Source organism: Helicoverpa zea, chromosome 18 (genome assembly GCF_022581195.2).
Source record: "Helicoverpa zea isolate HzStark_Cry1AcR chromosome 18, ilHelZeax1.1, whole genome shotgun sequence".
Taxonomy (NCBI): Eukaryota; Metazoa; Arthropoda; class Insecta; order Lepidoptera; family Noctuidae; genus Helicoverpa; species Helicoverpa zea.
Window position 1 is genome coordinate 2984794 of NC_061469.1, and position 20459 is coordinate 3005252.

At 37.6% G+C, this 20459-nt stretch overlaps 4 protein-coding genes across 4 annotated transcripts; 1 reads left to right on the plus strand and 3 right to left on the minus strand.

Annotated features, from left to right (window-relative positions):
* Nucleotides 1-356: 356 nt before the first annotated feature.
* LOC124639079 lies at nucleotides 357-1844 on the minus strand. The gene is made up of 2 exons (XM_047176304.1): nucleotides 1713-1844; nucleotides 357-1637 (listed from the first exon to the last, which is right to left on the minus strand). The coding sequence occupies exons 1-2, from the start codon at nucleotides 1737-1739 to the stop codon at nucleotides 1167-1169; spliced, it is 498 nt and encodes a 165-aa protein (XP_047032260.1). The 5' UTR covers nucleotides 1740-1844; the 3' UTR covers nucleotides 357-1166.
* A 262-nt stretch (nucleotides 1845-2106) lies between these two features.
* LOC124639078 (sperm flagellar protein 2-like) lies at nucleotides 2107-7531 on the plus strand. The gene is made up of 2 exons (XM_047176303.1): nucleotides 2107-5402; nucleotides 5494-7531. Exons 1-2 carry the CDS (start codon nucleotides 2107-2109, stop codon nucleotides 7529-7531), a joined length of 5334 nt encoding a protein of 1777 aa, XP_047032259.1.
* Nucleotides 7532-8132: 601 nt separating this feature from the next.
* LOC124639021 (beta-1,4-galactosyltransferase 4-like) lies at nucleotides 8133-12329 on the minus strand. Its single transcript, XM_047176234.1, has 8 exons — nucleotides 12039-12329; nucleotides 11679-11750; nucleotides 11293-11355; nucleotides 10432-10570; nucleotides 9805-9902; nucleotides 9307-9490; nucleotides 8884-8994; nucleotides 8133-8406 (listed from the first exon to the last, which is right to left on the minus strand). The coding sequence occupies exons 1-8, from the start codon at nucleotides 12271-12273 to the stop codon at nucleotides 8259-8261; spliced, it is 1050 nt and encodes a 349-aa protein (XP_047032190.1). The 5' UTR covers nucleotides 12274-12329; the 3' UTR covers nucleotides 8133-8258.
* Nucleotides 12330-14761: 2432 nt separating this feature from the next.
* Nucleotides 14762-17493, minus strand: LOC124639105 (beta-1,4-N-acetylgalactosaminyltransferase bre-4-like). Its single transcript, XM_047176334.1, has 4 exons — nucleotides 17490-17493; nucleotides 16031-16166; nucleotides 15420-15517; nucleotides 14762-14949 (listed from the first exon to the last, which is right to left on the minus strand). Exons 1-4 carry the CDS (start codon nucleotides 17491-17493, stop codon nucleotides 14762-14764), a joined length of 426 nt encoding a protein of 141 aa, XP_047032290.1.
* Nucleotides 17494-20459: the final 2966 nt, after the last annotated feature.

The window sequence follows — 20459 nt, forward strand, 5'->3', positions numbered from 1 at the left end:
AAACCAATTAAAATTGAAGTGTACACATAATGACGTGTATAGTTTATTTTTTTTTATTATTTATTTATATATTATAATATATTATCTGGGGGAACAGCTAGTTATGATTATTTTAGATATTATATTCGAATCATTAATATTGCAATGTTGAGGAAGGCTTAAAAATATATTCTATAAGAGATGGGTGTCTTGATCAAGTGATAATGGGACATTAATTATGATTACAATAACTGCCCTGTTACATGGGACATAACACATAAGTGTTTCGCACCAATAGTTTAACTAATGTGTCTGCTTCTTGGACAGTGAAGTGGTAAAAAAAACTTTATTTTTGACACAATAAAACGCTATGAGGATTATTAATCAAAGCAATATTTATTTCAAATATTTGTTATTAAATTAATAAGAACAAAATAACAAAATATGTTAACAAACATAAGTATCTATTTCTAAGTCACAAAAGCGTGGATGACAAATAAATAATATGTTGTTATATAAACTGAACATGACATGAATTTTGTTGATGCTTTGAGATCTTCATACAGTCTTATTCCTATCTCTTTAACTTTAAACTTGTTAATAGACACTAAAATTTACACAAACATGTATTGCTCATTCAAAAATATGGAATATGTGACAATTGCTATTCAAAACAAGTAAGATTATGCATTATATAAAACGAAGAGTGCATATGTGACTTAGACCAAAACAAAATGACTTTGTTCTCAACTAACACGGCCACTATCTTAAGGGTAACCATAGAAATCATTAAAACTCTCACAGTTAATAAACACATTAACTTTCACAAAATAATAATCTAAATCAGATACACACAAAGTGTATCCGACATTTGTACCAATTCCAAATATTTTTTTGAGCAATTCGCTTAAACATTAATGAAAGTAGCTGCACTATCATTTATCGATGGGGTGGATAATACATGCAAAATCAACTCAAGTACATCGAGGACCTAGGAACATTTAGAATCAGCTTCTACAGTTTTTATCCATGCATCAGTATAAACACACTGAAAAATACATTATTCAACATTAATTAGATCACTTGAATACTACTTCTATTTTTCTAACCTCCGCCACTCTAACTTAGAGTAAATACGAATCGAAGGTCATCACACTAGATTTAGAGGTGGTTGCGTGTGAGTGATGTCATTCATCGACCTGCAGCTTCTGGATGCGCGTGGAGACGCACTCCATGTCGGGCGAGGGCTCGCCGCGCGCCGGCACCTCCGCGGCGAGGTTGAGGTTCTCCAGCGACTGGCAGCGCTTGGCCGGGCTCCTCCCGCACTCGTGGTTGTACCCGCTCGTCGACGGCTCTAACAAACTCGCTTTGAACTCGCACCCGCTATCGCTCACGTCACTACCGATCGCATCCGAGTTTTCACTCTTAGTTCTGTGTCTAATGGGCAATACGTACGGGCAGAGTCTGTTTTTGTTCGTGGCCCTTTTCATACAATAGCCCACGGTCACGTTAGAAACGTATCGTGTGTTGAGACGCATCACGCTGTAATTAGTCTTTGATTCGCGTAAATAGTCGCGCCGCGCTTCGGTTATTGCACTCAGCATGCCCAAGTCGTGCAAGGCTTTATCCAAATTCTCCAAGTTCATGTGGCGAGATTTCTGTGAACAACGCAACAAAATTATTGACGCGATCTGCTGTGTCATCTAGGATGCATGTCCGCAAATAGTACATACACTTTTTTCGAATTCATTACATTTCATCCTGGATTAGATCTAGGCAGAATTCAAGAAATATACATAGAAAACAGTGAAAATAAACATCACAAAAAAGTCATAATAAGGAATGACAATTACAAATTATGAGTTGCCAGTAATAAAAAAAAAGTCCATAGCAATGGTATAAAAAGCGAGCGTAACGTAGCCATAGTAAAAAGTTTATATGGATTTTCTGGAAAAAATAAAAATTCCGTCAAATTCGTATTTCCTTTTTCTAAAAATTCTCAATTATATCAAATGCGTCAGATTGACAAACTATTGTCAATACCGGGTCAAGTAATTATTTCTGAGAAATATTACAGATCCATGAATTTTGATGTGAAGATACGACACGAATAAATTATAATGAATTATGGCTGAAATATTGAAAGAGTGGTTAACTGAAAGATTACAGCGTCCAATATCATGGGAAGCCGACGAATTTGGAGACATGATGAAAAATGGTTATGTGATTGCTGGTGTTCTGAACAGCTATAACGTAATAAACGATGAAAAGCATTTCTTAATAAGAGCTAGTTGTGCACAAGAAGATATTAAAAGCAATTGGAAATATTTATCAGAATGGTTATCGGACTTAGAAGTATACTTGAGTGCTACCGATCTAGAAAACATAATGGATGGCAAGGGTTCTGCGATACTTCGTCTTTTTTACAAAATGTTTCTTCACTTGGATAAAAGAGATCGAACGAACTTTATTAAACGAGAAAGAAAGATGGTCTCTGGTTTGATAGAGAAAATGGGACACAGGTTTAAAGTAGATAACATACCTGAAGAAGAAGAGTCGGTTGTGGATAACCTGTCTAAGCCTCTTCTAAATGAACAGCATTTTATAGAATGGCAAAGGAAGAAATCTGAGCAAGTAAAAGATACATATGATTATATACGACACAAATATTCGAAAATGCTAAAAAACATTAAAGAAGCAAACACTCCGTTGTGTTTTAAACCTGCATTACCAGTGAAACTGTCCGGTAAAGAGCAAAAAGAAATGGATACGTTTGCTTTAAAGTATCCATGTAAATTTGAAGATTACACTTACGAAGAGCTCCTTTCTTTGGAACAAAAAGCTTTGGAACAGAGAAGTTCAATTACTGCTTCTGATTGGGCGAAAGGCTACATGGATAATCTTTATAGCAGAATGCGTAAGAAGTCGGATTCTGAAGAGTTTCAAAAACAACTTCGACATGTTTTAAGTGGCTCATTGTGGGACCTTTCTATTGCTGAAGAGGAAACTAAGCTTGATACAGAACTTGCCAAAAAAGTAATGAAACTATCTCAGTTTGAAAAGCAAATGTGCACGCAAATAATGGAAACCAAACAGCAAGCACGCAATTTAGTCAAGAATAGAATACAAGCTGAAAAAGAATTTGCGGAGCAAAGAGAACTACAGTTCAACCAGTTTCTTGATAATGTGAAAGAACAAATACAGCTCGAAATGGCAGAGATAGATTTCGAAAGAGACAGACAAAACATGCTTCACAAGAAGTTGTATGCCGAGAAAATGAGACGAAAGAGATTGCATTATTATGAAATTTGCTACGAAACGATGTTATCCCTAGTAGACTACGCGACAAAATACGCATACTTTAAAAAACTGATGGGAGGTGATGACATTCCAGACCATTTTATACACGAATGGAAAGTTTTGTATTATAAACAGCAGCCAATATTTGATGTTTTGGAGCCCCCGGAAGATATTTTAAAAGATCGAACTGAGGAGGAATCAGCTCCCACAGAAGAAGAAATCGTTAGACTTGAATTGGATCGCCAAGAAGCTTTAAATGATAACGAATTTAAGCTGTATCATGATTATTCTTATCCATGGACGTTAGATTTATTATTACCAAATTATGATCCTGAATCTGAAGAAAGAAAATATGAATATTTAGGAAATCGTATTTTAGGTCATATGGTGTACACTTTGCTGGGAATGAAATATCCTTATCCACCACCTTTACCACCAGCTAACTTGCCTGCGTACAAATCCAGAGCTCTTTTGCGCGGGCTTCCGGACAGATCTATTACTGTGCCAATGCAAACTCTCTTGAAAGCAAGAAAAATTCACGTTGTTCGTCTAGAAACTGCCATCAACTTTTGCTTGAGAAAATTTAAATCTGAATTGGTAGGTTGTACTGACATTGATTTATCATTTGATAAGTTTATGGCGGCTGCTCCAGAAGAAGAAGACAAAGAACTAATTAAATTTATGAAAATTGATGATGAAGCGAGCAGAAGTAGTGAGCTGGCTGTCAGTTCTATGCTCGGACAAATTCCAGCAAATTCCAAACAGACGCAAACCCCGAAAACAATACCAGAGGAAGAAATAAAACTGTCCGACCCTGCCGAACTTGGGAGATATGCCTATGAATCTTTAGGTATAGGTGATCCTTTAACTGACCATCTTTTAGCGGCAATGATAGTTGAATATCTCAAAGACCAAGATGACATTGATGGCTTTGTTATAGTCAACTATCCAAATTCTTACCGAGAAGCACAAATTCTAGAAGAAACTTTTTCTGGCAATTCACCACCAAATGAAAGCGATCTGGAGGATAGGGATGACATTTATTTAGAAGACATTATTCTGAACCATCGCAAAAAAGAAAAAGATCTTCATAAAGAAGTGAGAGTATCAAGACTCGTAAGTAATCCTCACAAGAAGAAAGTTGACAAACCTTTCGAAAGTTATTTCTCTTGCTATATACATCTAAAAGGAACTGAAGACATTCTTCAGGAACTCGTAATATGGGATTTGACAGACAATAATTCTGAGCTAGTCGATCGATTCTATGCTGTACTAGGTCTTAATTATAGCATGTATTATGAGGTGATGGACAAAGAATTGTTAGCTCAAATTTGCAAGTATATCATCGGCGATTATTTGATGCCATTAAAATCATGTGATAGATTATTTGGTGAAAACGTTCTCAGCGCCCTAGAATTCCCATCTACAGATGATAAAAGAACTAAGTCAAAAATTGTCAAACCAGAAGTTGTGGATGGCAAATCAAGAGATAAAATGCGTGGTTCTAGAACAAGTAAAAGTTCAATAGTTCAGTCTTTAGAGGTAGTGAAGGAGCCCTCGATGGATGAGTTCCCTGATGATGCCGAGCCTGTTATGGAAGAACTAGCTGGAGAAGAGATTATCAGCAAAACGCTTACTATTGACGAGATAAAGTTGTTGGCTGGGGAGGAAGATTGGGATTATGGTGAGCTGCCTATTCCTCAGATAATAGGAGTAGCTTTAGCTACTTGTTGGCAAGAAATCGAGAAAGTATATATCAACGATATGCAAGAACTATTCTTCGCAAAAAGATTGCAGATGAACTGTTTGATACCTTATGCAAGGTACGTTAAGGACAAAATGGAACAAATAATTACACTGCCCTCTAATAAACAAGATCTTGTGTCTCGTTTCCAAAAAGATTACAACGATTTTGAAAATGATTGGCGTGACATAAATTTTACAAAAAATGAATGGCACTGTCGTGTGAAAGAGCTACAAGATAGATTGTATCATATTTGTGATGAAAGAAAATTACACGCTGAACAACAAAGACTCGCTCTCATAGCTGACAATTGGACTATGGAAGAACTGACAACTCTGGTAAACACATACATATCATGCATGCAAACAGAGCTTAACAGGTAATATTCTAATTTCTATATTATATTAATTTGTTATTTTATTTAACTGACCAATGTCGCAAATTTGTTAATCAATTAATAATTATTTCAGATCAATGCTGACCTTCCAAGCACTTCATGATTTTTATTTTTCCATGATTAAGCATTTACCCACTACGGAAAGGATAGGATTTAAAGAATTAACAAAACTCTTCAGGGAAACTGACGAGACGTCTGGGAGTAAGAAAGGCGGAGAAGATAAGGTGTTTAGACAGTTAAAAGCTGCATTCCAAGACCTCCAACTTAAGAATGTCGAAATCGATTTTAATAATAATCCTTTCAACTTGGTTATTGAGAATAATGTAAAATTTGCTTTAAAAGTTATAAAAGAAACAAATGACTCCTATCGCTCACTAATAGCAAGGGAGTATAGCGAAATAGCTAAAATGCAAGCACCTATAAAGAAGAAGGATGAGAATGTATCCGAGGAGTCCGTATGTGCTGAAGAGGTATTTAAAGAAAATGCGTTAAAATGTATTGATGAATGGACGATGGGTATTAATGGAGAAATGTTTAGAGCGAACCTGCGAATGCAAGCTCTTCAATATAAATGCTATCGCGATATGAAACTGTTCAATGACCATATTTATAAATCTTTTATGGAAATACAAAACGATATTAATACCTATTATGTAAATGAAATAAAATCTGTCGATAGACTTTGTAAATATTTACAAATGGCTGTCGAAAATGGTAGAAGAATACAAGAAACACTTGTACTTGAACACGATACGTTTATGATCGATCCTAATCTACTACAGTTCGCTCCTCCGGAGCCGCCGCAGGATACGGGAGATGCCAGTGAAGTGGTTGGGAATATGGATTTCAAAATTAGTCAACTAGCCACTCTACGATCGCAGTTTAAGATTGTTGCACCAACCGGAATCATTTTACAACAAGCTTTTATTTACCTTCTCCAAGACTTCTTTTTCTTTGGAAAAGAGACTTGCGACGGCCCGCTGTTTCCGGAGGCTTGGATAAATATTAATCCCGAGGAAGTACCCAAATTAACATTCCTCCTATTTGGGGATACGGTGTATGTCGATTGGCGCGATTTTCTAATATATTGTCTGAATATAAGATTTCCTGATGTTGACGAGTTACTGGATATCCGCAAACGGTTTCGATGTCACGATCGCACATCCACAGAGTTGATTAGCCGAGATGACTTTATCGCAGAAGAACTTTGGTTTGAACAAGATTTTGATCCCGAAAATAAACACGAGAACTTGAGAAAGAATTTGATAAAGCATTTCTTGTTTGAATTATTCGAAACAGAGGAAAACATGATGAATTACTCGGCGTTTTTGTTAGCATTTTGTAAAAATCCTGATCCTATCAAAGGTTTTGTTACAGCCTTATCTATGGCTGTTGGCAAAAAAACTTGCTTTGAGCCCGAAGAGTGTGAAGAAGTTGTTTGTAAATTAATTAAATTCAAACAGTACAAAGATGAATGTCTAGCTTGTGCTAACAAATGCACAAAAGAATTCATCGATGCTATTTTAAAGAAGGTAGTAGACTATTGTGAAGGAACCACCATAATTGAATTAGAATATATTCCTCCTCCCGAAGAAAAAGGTAAAGGCAAGAAAGGCAAAGGATCTAAAGCAAGTTCGAAGAAAATTGAGTCATCACAGAGTGCCCGTACGCCGAAATTGCAGAAGAGCAATGCTTCTAAAAATAAGATGGCGCAATCCGAGACTAATGTGAAAAGTACTTTTATTTGTCGTCCATGTGAAGATGAAACTGAGGCTGAAGAGAAGCCGGTGGAGAAGGTCGAGGAGGTGGAACCGGTTAAAGTGGAACCCGAAGAGGATCCCAACCTGGCGTATGCTGTCAGCCAAGCAGTTATTTTGAACGTTTTACGTATTTGCTTGCCGTGGCATTATGTGCTCATTCCCGAGAAGGAGAAGACGCCATACGTCGATCAACTGACAGACGTCTTGAACCGTTTAGCAGTAGATACGGATAACGGAGACATTTATGTTAGTAGGTTCGTATCTGATCCAACTATCTGCGTGCTTCTCCATAAAGTAAAAAAATTCACTGCTCTAAGTATTGCTGAGGAAGTTATGAAGGTTTTCTTGTAGGTAATGGTATCAAGGAGGCAGGTAAATATGCACATTGCACAGGTATATTTTATTATTATTTGTTTTCCAGATTTACAGGGTTTTCCCCAAACAAATTATGTTAATGAAATAAAATAATTTACAAGACGCTGGGCTTTCTATTAAATGACTCGTCGAATAATCTTAATCTTAGGAAATTAGGCGTAACGTTTTTATTTAGGAAATTATTATAGGTTGTTGACTTTTAGTATAATAAAATACTTCATGCCTTCATGTTTAAATTATACAATATTGCTGGAGGCCGCATGAAGAGCTCGTCTCAACCCACAACCCAACGATCATGGGTTTAACACTTAGCGCGGTACGTCCGTGGAGGGGTGACCATCACGTCATGACAAGTTCTTCCATGTTTAGAAGGAACGAAAAACTGGTGGGTCCAGGCTGTCATGTGAACATCTTTGGCAGTCGTTATGAGTACTATGAGGTCAGAAAGTCTGATATCCAGTCCTACCAGCTGGTATTGGGTTAGTTGAGAAAAGGCTAGGCAGATAATGGTGATGCTAAAAACCGAGGCGAACGAAGTATGAAGTTCTGAATTTGTACCTATAAAAAGAAAACAAAGTTCTTTTTTAAATATTTAATAACAACAACATACAAATTATCAAATCCAAACTTAGAATAACAAATGTTGAAAAAATCAGACATTGTAAAGGTTCGGCTCAGTTTACTCTTAAACATTTTTTGTTAGTTAATTAGTTTGTTTGTAGCCTAAATAATGAATAAATACACTCGCGTCTGCTAAGATATGGGTGTAGAGTTTTTCTTCGGTGACATTTAGTAGATGGTACTTTGTACTTCTGAGGTCCGTTGGCGATGGGATCCCAAAGAGTTGAGGGCTGGAAAATAACAAAATGTTAGAGAATGTTTCCCCAACAGCTTTGGGGAAGCGTCCGCAGGCTCGAAATAGCTAAGAACATAGGACACACTTGAGCAGTATCAGTACAGTTACGTAGCTCTCGCCCCTCACGCCACTTTAATTCAAAAGTTTGCAGTTTTGAAGCTTTCACACGGGCAGATTTTTTGACTATTGTGAACTTTGGTTCATTTTGGAATTTCTCGTCAGTACCTATCTAAGAACTAATGCGCAGTTATGGAACTCCGTGTGACATTATGACCCAAAAATCTGTACTCTCTGTGTGTAAAAAGCAGAAGAGTTCGCTTGTTTGTTTCTTTAATTATCCTTCGTTTTTTAATATCTGGTAATACAATGTAGTTCCCTCTGAACGCTAGTGAAATGCGAATAGATGCTAGCATCGGAACAAAAGGAACCCGTAAAAAGTCTGAATCTAAAAATAAGTTTAGTGTACATTTACCTGTTGTAGAATTCTTCTTCTCTCTCTGGATGTGTATTAGAATAGCCTCCCATAGCTTCGTAGTCCTTCGGAGAAACCGCCGTCACACTACCGATGGCAGATCGGTATTCCCTGAGATTTTTCAATAATAAGTCTAATGATTTTCAAAGCCAAACAACATCCTTACCATCTACGATAAACGTGAGCAATTAACTCACTGTCTGTCCCGCTTGATGCCAAAATTATTGAACTGATTTAAATTAAATTTGGCACATAGATAGACGAAAGTATAGAGCTTGATAAAGGACATGGGCTTTTTTCCAGTAGTAGAAGTGCCTTAGGGACGCGGGCGGATCCGCTCGGTGAGCTAGTTCCTGTACTTAAGCGTCTTTCTATGTCACATAACAGCATTGTTACTTAACAAGATGGAAACAATAGGACCACCTAAATCCATAAAGTTCTACGCTAGGTGAGAAGTTCTCGGGGCGTTGAAGGCAGGAGTAGGGGATGTCCTTGTCCTCCACGATGCGATCCATGTCGTGGAACACCAGGCAGTCCCACGAGCCGAACCGCTGCGTCTCCAGGAACGCGATGTTGTACAGCCGGCCCTTGTTAACCTTTTCTGTTCCTTTACAGAAAGAGAAATAAATTGAAATCATGATGACATTGAAAGAAGGAAAAAACAGTGCGTAGGAAGGAGGAGTTCAATTATTACATCATCATCATCATCAATTTAAAAGCCCAGCTCTTGTCGGTGCAGCTCCTTCCATTTACGCCTATCTAGCGCCAACTCCTGAACTTCCTTCGTCAAAAGATTCATCTTCTCTTTAATTTGCTTGATATAGTTGTACCTTGGACGACCCCTTCCCCTCTTTCCTTCGACTTTCCCTTCCACGATGTTTCAATTATTACAAGTAGATAAGGATAATTAATTAAACATACCAAACTGTTCAATAACAAATATCCTGTACTCCACTAGCTGTTTTTGGAGCAGCGCATGGAGGTAACGAAGTAGGCTCTTAAAATTCACACATCGATCTCTAAAACGAAAAAGTTTCTATAAAGACTTCCATTACCTAGCAGCAGTTATTAAATACACTCGCTAGTTTTTTTTTTTACGGGCTTTCAAACCTAGCTTATACCTACGTTTAGGGCGGCTGGTAATAAGTGATCGAGAGTTAAATGTATTATTTTACTCATGCTAAGGGGTCAAAGGGACGGAAGAAACGCGAATAAACGATTTGATTTGATTTGAACACGTGTCGAGTAGCCAAAGCCTCGAATAATTGTCTCGCGGAATTTAACGCTAGGTACATATTTTTCCTTTTATATCATCAACGTATATAATAGTAGGTACTAGCTTTCGCCCGCGGTTTCACCCGCGTCCTGTAGCCGGATCGTGACAAAAACCTTATACTTTTTATAGTTAAGTTACCTCCCCTCTAATTTTCAGCCAAATCGGTCAAGCCGTTTTCATGTTATGTGGTGACAACGGAAAGCGGGTTTCAATTCGTATATAATAGTATATTCGAAGTAACAAAGCTCAAAGATGTGCATATGTTAACGTACCGATACGGTATGATGACAGCGACTTTGCTGGCAGCACGGCAGTGCGTAGGCGCATAATATCCTCCCAGTTTCACATCAGGTTTCTGTTGCTCAAACCCGACGACCTTAGGTTCAGTTTTATTGGCCACTGTTATTGGCGCTATTGGACAAATAAATTGTGTTACAGAAAGAACATGTTTCCACAACAGCTTTGGAAAAAGCGTCGACATACTCAGAATACTTAGGAACATGATGTCCTCCTGGCCGATCATATTATCGACCATGGCGGCTGTTTTCTAAAAGGTAACTAGCCAATTGCACAGGACATATTATAGTGCACATGCATTTGAGCAGACACAGGTGCACTCACTATTCCTTCACTCTCACAGCCCGATGGGATCGAACCCGATACCTTATATAGTGTGCTTTTGGAAATCAGAGGAAGTTTGTTATTATGATCCCATTATCAAAATAAAGCGTTGCACCTACCACTGCTATTTCTACATCACCCGAAGTTGGACTGGTAGAAAACCCCTAGAAGGCGTTGAGTCCGCCATTGTACAATGTGCATAAAATATGTAAATAAAAATTATCAAAATGCTGTTTAAATGCCAGCACAGAAAGTAAATGGTGGTGGATACTTAAATTCGTTAAGTTTTTTTTATGTGGATGTTATAGGAAGACGGTTACCACAGTAGTACAGTTAGTGCAGTTCATCCCGTACTAGATGACTCGAAATTATAATGAATGATAATATCACCATCGTTTATCGTATTCTGATTATGTAGGCATTACTTTTCTCCGTAGATTTTTCAAGTGGTTAGGAGAGGGTTTGTTCATTCCATATTTTGGATTAAAAATACGAAAATAACCTTGACTCACCGAAAGATGTATTTAATTTACAAATCGGCGTGTCGTTTAAGTATCTTGGCCTTGCCTCAGCGCCTAAAAACGAAATAAGTTTTTGCAATCTTCAATCAATACAAAATTTATTGATATACACTCAATCTTGGAGATCCCTTAAAGATAATTGCATTACACGTTTTCTGAATTTTTTTTCAAAACGCAACCCAATCAAAACTCAAAAGTGTAAGGCCCGCTTAAGCATATAGCATTTGAAGTTTATTTATATACTTCCGTAAGTTACTAATATATTTGTTAAGGAAACTTTTTTAACGGCTTTTTAACAAGTGTAAAATGTGAAATTAACAAATCATCAAAAAGGTCTATGGACAGATAAGTAAATAAAAAAAAAATGAGATACATACCGACATCTTTGAAAAAGGGTTTCATGGAAGTAAACCAATAGTATGAAGAGTTGTATGGATCACATCCATACCCTGCGACAGATAAATAATTTATTTATTTATACTTTACATACAAAAATGGTACAATAGATAATATAATAAAGAGGATTCTTGTTTATACCCTGAAAAGAACTGCTCTGAAACTACTTAAACGATTTAAAATATTCCTTAACTGTTGGAAAGCTACATTCTGAAATTAACTTTGATTAACGTAGGTTCTATTTCATCCCTGTACCGGCAGTACCTAGTTCCCACCGGACTCGGGTGAAACCGCGGGAAAACGATAACGTCTTAATATAGACGGGTATCAAATGTACTCACACATTGAGACTTTTGCTTTAAAAACTAGTGGATACATATAATATTCATCCACCTCAAACTTTGGGTAATGTGTCTCAAAAACATTATAAGAGTTTCTTTTCTTCGGTAAGCTCTCCCGTGGTGGAAACAATACATCGTAATACACGAGCACGTGGAAATAGCAATCCAGAGTAATTAGTAGGCATATCACGTATATCCAAGCTTTACGAGTGTATTCTGTACTGCGAGGCTCCATCTCTCCCTAGCCTAAGATACCAGTTTCATAGAAGAGGTTCAAAAATGTAATAAGCTATTCTCTGCTAACAAAACACAGGATTTTTTAAATTTTATAACCTTAATGATATTAAAATGAAATAATATAAAATATGACTTGACAGCTTGACGTCTGTGAACTGGCAGATGTGGGGGCAAAATGATCTGTCATCATAAGAAAATAGGTTTTCATCGTGCCTCCCGAAACCTACCTCAACATAGCTGGGAAAAAGGCTCGGGAGATGATGTTGCCTTGTCGCTGTATATCTTTCTAAATGTATATCTTTGTATCACACACAAAATCGCATAACATCAGTGGCCCATCCTCTACTTTTTTATTTTACAGAGCATATTTACAGGGTAGATAACTATCTGTGCGTTCTTTATTATAGGTGCAAAATAAAACATAACACATGGATTTTAAATTATTTAATACGAAATACAATATTTAAAACAAACACAATAGTTTTCTTAAAACAATATTTTTTAACAATATACCCAATTGAATGTTAGGTTCATGGTGAGAAAGTCTATTTGTACTTTTCAACCAACGAATGTACCTAAGTAAATTCATTAGAATAATTTTCAGCAAGCAAAATTTACAGGCAAAACACAAAAATAATATCGGAGAAACAACTGATGACAAAAGTGATTTAGAAAAAATCTTATATCCGAAATAAATGCCAGCAGTTTTGTTATAATTTTAGTTTTGGCCTGTGCACTTAGTAACTTGCTAATAATTTGGACAAGTGATTTTAGAACATTTATGAATGAATTTAATGTGTCCTCAGAAGGATTGCAACATTTCTAAGCTAAAAAATAAAAAAAACTAATCCCTTTCAAACCTAGCCGGGTTCGACAAAACAAATTCTTTGTGTCCATAAACAATAGTTTGGCCATACAGACTCAGAACTCTTTGCATCAAGCTCTTCATATCCAGTTTCATTTTAGTGGGATTTACATCGGCTACTATGTGGGTATATAGTTTAACTTCAGTAACGTTTATTAGCCTGTAAATAGTGGTTGAAAGACCTTCCTTGTGGTAACGTATTTTGGATATCATTAAGAGTAGAGCTCTGAAAGAGGAACAAATTGATGAATGACGTGATAGTCCCGTGACACAGTGGTTAAAAGTGGTAAAAGCGAGCTCTCAAGTATGACTTTAGGTACGGGTTCGACTCTAAGGCTGCCTGCCCACCGGAGCGGAGCTAGGCTGCGGAGTGGAGAAACTGAGAAATATTAACCAATAGGATTGTACAAAAATTCCGCTCCTCAATCCTATTGGTTAATATTTCTCAGTTTCTCCACTCCGCAGCCTAGCTTCGCTCCGGTGGACAGGCAGCCTAAGTGCCAGTGTGAGTTTTCTAAGTTAAATGTAGGTAATACTTTCTAAGTATATCTTGGACCATGGAGAACGAAAGGACAGGAGTAGATTATAAAGGAAAATCTCCTAAGAAAGTAGCGTCTCCAAAACGTTCAGGGAACGAAGACAGACCCTCATACGCCTTCTTTGAAAGCCGCTAATTTTTTTTTAAACCAAAAAATTAAGGAATCTCGAAGCAACCTGAACTATAAAGACTGAAATCACCAACTCGCATTGGGTAAGCATGGTAATTACTTGATGCTTAATCTTTCTCTGTGTGCCTTGTAATGATGATAAAGATAACGATATTGTTAGAGAAATACCTCTTACCGTTCTTTTCCCATCTTTGTACAGTTGTGTGGAAGTGTGGCATATCTGGCTATTGAACTGTTATACCGCGACACGGTTATATTTTTTGACTCTAACCTGAAAAAGGATATATGATGTCTTCAAGTGGATTCCTAAACAATAAATTTAATGCAAAATTGAATTTTCTTTCGATGGACTTTGAAGCTAGAGGTAGGTTTTAATATAATACAAGCCTTAAGGTCTCACCTGCCATAAAAATCATCGTCCTCTGCGCCCCAATTCCAATAAAAATTAGAGTAGCCATTGACTAATCTATAATGTTGCGGAGTGAGGGCAGTTACACCACCGAAGATGAGTTTGTACGGCAGACTGAAATAACGTAACAATTCTGTTAAAAAGTAATTAGAAACAAGGAGCTTTCAACAAAATTACAGTAAGATCTTAATCTGAGCTAGGAGTTTTATAAAAAATTAAACGACATAAACGCTTAAATGGAAAGAGCCACCAAAGAGCAGCTTCCAAATGCCGGGGCTCCTATTTCCTTATTTATGTACGGCAGGCGTTTGACTCTCATCAGATGTTAGGTGTGATGTAGCTAAAGACCACGCTGATCTACCTCGAAGAAACCTCAGGAACGTTAGACTTCAGTATCAAGTTCAATAACTGCTGATTACAATAACCGACCCATCCGTTGGTTTTCGATTAGAGATTGAAAGACACGATTTACATTGAGTTCTCTTATTGAAAAACAATAGATGAATCGGTATCGTAATCCGCAGTAAACCTATCAAAAATTCCCTTACACATATCCGAAGGATTCAACTGCAGGTGACATATGTGTGGGGTGTTGGTTACAGGAGTAGGGGATGCCTTCGTGCTCCGGGATGAGATCCACGTCGTGGAACACCAGGCAGTCCCACGAGCCAAACCGCTGCGTCTCCAGGAACGCGATGTTGTATAGGCTGCCTTTGTTGAACTTCTCTGTACCTATTAGAACAGACATACTCGACCTTTTTTTAATGGAATCGAATTTTGTCATTATACGCCAATGATGCGACGAGAGACAGCGATAATATGCTCGATTGACTAGTTGTCGTTTTTTGAGGGCATCAGCCGCGTGTGGGCCGACACAGCCATGACCAACTTGCGCATACTTTGGCAATATACCTTAGGGTGGGTTCCACACGATACCAACTACACACAGACTTTCATAGAATTTTGTCTGCGCAACAAATTGTACATACAAAAGTCTGAGTCAATGGTATTATTGTCATCATATTTCCAGTCAGAGTTTGGATTTTTGCTCAAACTTTAAGTTCGTAGGTACAGATATCGGTACAAGCATAAAGTCTGTATCCTGTGCACCTACCATTAACAATGGAATATAAAGTAGAAAAGGTACCGAAAAACATATTAGGGGAATAATTCAGATGGGTAATATGGAAGGAGAGGCTTACCGTGCTGTTCAATGACGAATATTCTGTACTCCAATAACTGTTTTTTTAGCAATGGATGCAAGTGACGGAGGCAAATAGCCAAGTTGTCTTTACGATCCCTGAAACATTCATTTTAATCTTGTGTTATTGAAATCACTAAAATGGTTAAAAAAATAATCTATACTAGACTAATATTATGAAGCTGAAGCGCTAATCTCTGGAAGTTAGGTACTGGTCCGATTTGCAAAATTCTTCACTGTTGAATTTTCACTTGTTGAGGAAAGCTATGGCTAACATGGAAATCTGCGAACTCAAAGAGGAAGATGTCCAGGATAGAGCGAAGTGGAAGAAGAAGATACGGAAAGCGGACCCCGTCACAAGACGGGATAAACGTTAAGAAGAAGAAGAAGAAGAAGAGGAAAGCTATGGCTACTTTTTATCCGGGTTCGTGCAGAAGTTCCCACTATGCGTGTGAAACCACTGGCAGAAGCTAGTATTAATTAAAACCATTTAAAGAGGAATTCCCTTACAGTCGTTCCCGTGCATATAAAATATTGATTTATCGATAAATGCGGTATTTATTTACTAATTTTCTATTAACTTATGGGGTAAAAACACAGTTTGTAACTGACCGGTAAGGTACTATGACGGCCACGCGATATGCTGAGCGGCAATACGTAGGCGCATAGTAGCCCCCAAGCTTCACGTCAGGGTTCTGTTCTTCCACATACTCTAGATTTGTTTTATTTTTAATGACTTTTATAGGACCTAATTAAGAGAACATGGAGTTAAATAAATAATGTCGGGACACCTTGTCACACACGGTCAGCTAGCCCCATGGTAAGTTATTAAGAAACTTGTGTTATGGGTGGGAACACAACTGATAAACTACATATGGTTACGTTAATACATATAATAACACCCAGACTACGACCAACAAGCATGCTCACCACATAAATGTCGACCGAACCGGGAGTCGAACCCGGGACCTCAGGTTCGGCAGTCTGGCATGGTGATCATTGCGCCATCGAGGTCATCATCATAGTACATTCCGTAAAAGACGCACACGTCAATCGATCATAAGGTTAAGCCCGAGGCGGTCTGTCCATGGATGGGTGACAGGTGTTTGCAGGTAGTCAGAAGCCAAATAGTCTGATAACCCGTGGTTTACCCAGGTTGGCTTAAGGAGGTCTGATATCCATTTGATCAGTCAGTCGGATCAGTCGATCCATATAAAACGTGATCAGGGCCGCGATTCTCCTAATTTTACTTAAGCGTCATACGATTCACGTTCGACTCGATTCGACTGAGATCCGATCCCGACTCGATTACGATTGAAGGGTATGTGGCATTCCGCTATTTTTTCTCTGAAATAAACGTTTTTATCCTTTTCTGTCATTCAATAATGAATCATTTTGTCTGCAAATGATTTACGATTGCAAAATGATTGTACAGCAAACTACCGTATGGACCAAAATCACCAAAATAGCAGACCAATCGCTCACCAATCAAATGTCAATCGAATACGATTGGTCTTTTATTAGTAGCTGAATGCCCGATATGGTTAAAACTGCTATTGCGATTCGATTTATACTCGATTTTGACATTATTAACTTAGGAGAATCGGGCCCCAGCTACACCCATCTAAACTGAAAGCCGACCTGAATTTCGCTGGGATGGGATGAGACTATGCAGATGATGATTTATTTATTTACGCATAACAAAATACTTAAGTATTTCCACTAGGATAGATTTCTTACCCAATGTAGTCGCATCGAATTTACAATTGGGCGTGTTTTTCTTATATCTTACAGTTTCATTTTCACCTGCAATAATAACGCAATTAATTCCTTGCATCATCAATTCATGATTATTTTTCTAACTTTTAACTTATATAACAAAAATACAGATGAAAAGTGGTCTTATTGGAAACCATAATTACCAATATTTTTGAAAAACTTTTTCTTTGCCATGAACCAATCATATGAAGACTTGTATCCGGTATTGTAGTCTGTAATTTAATTTATTAATTTGTTTTACATTCAAGCTTTTAACTATGTTTACTTTTTATTCCCATGTGTACATACTCACCCATTGCGACTTTCTCACCATTAACTAACGGATATTTATAATAGACATGTTCATGATGACTCTCATTTTTGTCCGTAGTTAAATAATATATTTTCCTTGGTTTTGTTGCATTATTATTAACTAACAGACCAAAATAACACTCAAGCATGAACAAAACGAACAGCAGCAAGAGGCAGCGGGCTTGTGAGCAAAGGATACGATACATGGTGTTCGAACACTTTTGTATATAGGGAGAAGTCGCATTGGTCCTGTTTTATAAGCTGATGTTACTCATGATGTTTGGTTAAAATGCTGCTCTGTTTTGTCAGTTTTTTGACGAAACTGCTGAAGAAGACAAACGCACAGCGCGGGATAGGAAGTGGCTTGCTCTCTCGTTTCCCAGCACAAGCCTGATGACCAGTGAGGGACGCCCCCTTCACCAGCAGTTGAACAGGAACAGCCCTCAAGCTGCGTTCCTTAATAATGGCCCAGTACCCAAAATGCAACATTGATGTCTTGAAAAGTGCTCAGTAATACATAAGAAACACTTTCAGTGAATATATTTTGCGAATATGGCATTACAGATGTGGAAAGTGTTAAAATATCTTTTTATTTTTATCCGAAAATGACAATAGGAAATGTCTGGTTGTAACTTTTTTTCTTGTAACCAAAGACTAAGTTCGTTTTAGAGGATAAACTTTGCAAGATGGTATGTAACATTAATGAGACCTCTTTTGTTTTAAAGTCTCTTAACCTTCATCATTCTTGCTCTTGTGGGTTCTTTACTATATTTCTGATTAGTACTAATCATGTACTAATCTGTTCCTCATTCCTGTCTGTGGACATTCATCACACCCATTTATGTACAAAGATAAAGACGAGATATTTATAAACTTTTATTAAGTACTTGGTAATTAGAAAAGAATACTTATACAAACATTTATCTCTGCACAGAAAAAAAAACAAAAATATATAAACATAGGTGTAGAGATTTTGTGAGTAACTCCATTATCCATTACAAGTTATATAACAAGGGAGCGGAGAATCCAGAAGTCCTAAATGGTTCCTAATTTTTTAAGTAATTAGGATTTACTTCAGTCAGAAGCGACACTTCTTTTAAATCAGCATTCTCAAAATTTTCACTTTCTGAATGCTATTTGACGAAAATAGTTACTGAATCAGATACGACATCTAGTCAAGTCAGATCAGGCCTTTAAGATCAGATAGCTGGATATGCCTATTGCGTTCCCATTCCAAATATTCATGGAGGGCCTTAGCTGATATGGACCTCAATTGCAACTCCTGTCTGCCATACTCCAAGCTCTTCCCATGAAGACGTACAATATGGTTCATCAGACTCTTCGTGTCCAGTTTAAGTTTCGTCGGGTTTACGTCAGCTAGGATGTGGGTGAATAGTTTTTCTTCCGTCACTTTGATCAGCCTGTATTTCGTGGTCACTAAACCTTCCTTTATATATAGCAGTCTTGTTAGCATTAGGAAAAGGTATCTGTGGACAGAAATATGGAAATGTATTTTTTTTGAGAGTTGATTCGTGATGATGGCTGATAATATCACTGAGGGGAAGCCTTTGTCGAATAGTGGACGTCTTTCGAGTGAGATGGTAACGTCCAGTGAAAATAGTGTTGTTTACTGACAACAATTTTATTCTCCGAGGACATGGCACAAAAATTGTTTCCAAAAATAAATATACTTTTTGTTTTAACACACAGAGAAAAAGCTCATTCATAACAGTGGTTTAGGGTACAAAGGATAGTCATGGGCATAAATATTTTAAATAACCTGGGATGATTTTTTTAAGACAAACATGAAATTACCGTTCCTTTCCAATATCATTCCAAAAATGAGGCAGCGTAGCATATCGGGCCATAGTACTGTTATACCTCGATATTGTGAAGTTTTTTGATTGTAACCTGTAGAACAAAATTTAAGAGTAAATACATAGGTCACTGCCACTCAATGCAGGAATATATCTAATCTAAAGGAAATAGAGCTCGTGTATACCGGAAAATTATTATTGTGTTACACAAAATATTACTAAATAATGGTACCCTAAAAGGTTCTGGCACTGTATCTAAAAAAACAACTGCTTCGTAGTTCTTATTTGACTTTCTTTTACCCAAGGTTTCACTCGCGTTTGGTCTAAGATACCCTGATAAGAGCCTCCTCGATAAGTAAGTATTTAAACAATTTTTTTTCTAGCAGTACTTATATTCCAGTAGTTACTGAGAAACTGTTCAGCATTATAACATTAGTTTTATATAATATCTGACCTTCGTTGCATATCATCATCTTCACCACCCCAGTTCCAGTAGCAGTTGGAGTACCCGTTGACTGTCTCGTATTGCGCAGGAGTGAGTGACGTCACACCACCGAACAACGTCTCGTATGGAAGTCTTATAGAAACACGAGAATTTTAAAATAGATCGATATACATAGGATGGGATGGGGCAGGGTAAGCGGAGACTTAGTTAATTCATCTTAGCGCTGCAGAGGCTCAAGCCAATTTTGGAAACGTTTGATGAACCTTTTTTTTCTGGGAAACCATCAAAAGATCCCTCCCGCTGTGGGTGCAGCGTGAGGGAGTGTCAGACTCTTACTGACTAAAACCAATCATCTTCCTGTTAAGCCCTTTATGTACCAGGGCCGCGGCAACTCTTTCGAACAACCCGCAGCCCCAGCAGGCTTGGGCCCTGGTGGGCTCCACTTTGATGGACCTTTGTATAGTTGAAACTACCTACTTAATTTCTGTTTCGTATTTGTTATCCCTCTTTTCAACTTCTCTCTTAAGCTATGACAGGAGTTTCTGTATACCTACTTGTATTCAAACATTTCAACAGCAGGTGACATGTGAGTGGGGTGCTGGTTACAGGAGTAGGGGATGCCTTCGTGCTCCGGGATGAGATCCACGTCGTGGAACACCAGGCAGTCCCACGAGCCGAACCGCTGCGTCTCCAGGAACGCGATGTTGTA

Coding starts and splice junctions, on each gene's coding strand:
- LOC124639105 (XM_047176334.1), bottom strand. Junction 15,518..16,030: donor GCCGTCATAGTACCTTACCG/GTCAGTTACAAA, acceptor TGAATGTTTCAG/GGATCGTAAAGACAACTTGG. Junction 14,950..15,419: donor ATTCGTCATTGAACAGCACG/GTAAGCCTCTCC, acceptor CTGTTCTAATAG/GTACAGAGAAGTTCAACAAA.
- LOC124639021 (XM_047176234.1), bottom strand. CDS start 12,273: ATGGAGCCTCGCAGTACAGAATACACTCGTAAAGCTTGGATATACGTG. Junction 8,995..9,306: donor GTAGAACTTTATGGATTTAG/GTGGTCCTATTG, acceptor GAAAAATCTCAG/GGAATACCGATCTGCCATCG. Junction 8,407..8,883: donor GAAGAAGAATTCTACAACAG/GTAAATGTACAC, acceptor GTTATTTTCCAG/CCCTCAACTCTTTGGGATCC.
- LOC124639078 (XM_047176303.1), top strand. CDS start 2,107: ATGGCTGAAATATTGAAAGAGTGGTTAACTGAAAGATTACAGCGTCCA. Junction 5,403..5,493: donor ATGCAAACAGAGCTTAACAG/GTAATATTCTAA, acceptor TAATTATTTCAG/ATCAATGCTGACCTTCCAAG.
- LOC124639079 (XM_047176304.1), bottom strand. CDS start 1,739: ATGAAATGTAATGAATTCGAAAAAAGT. Junction 1,638..1,712: donor GTAATGAATTCGAAAAAAGT/GTATGTACTATT, acceptor CGTTGTTCACAG/AAATCTCGCCACATGAACTT.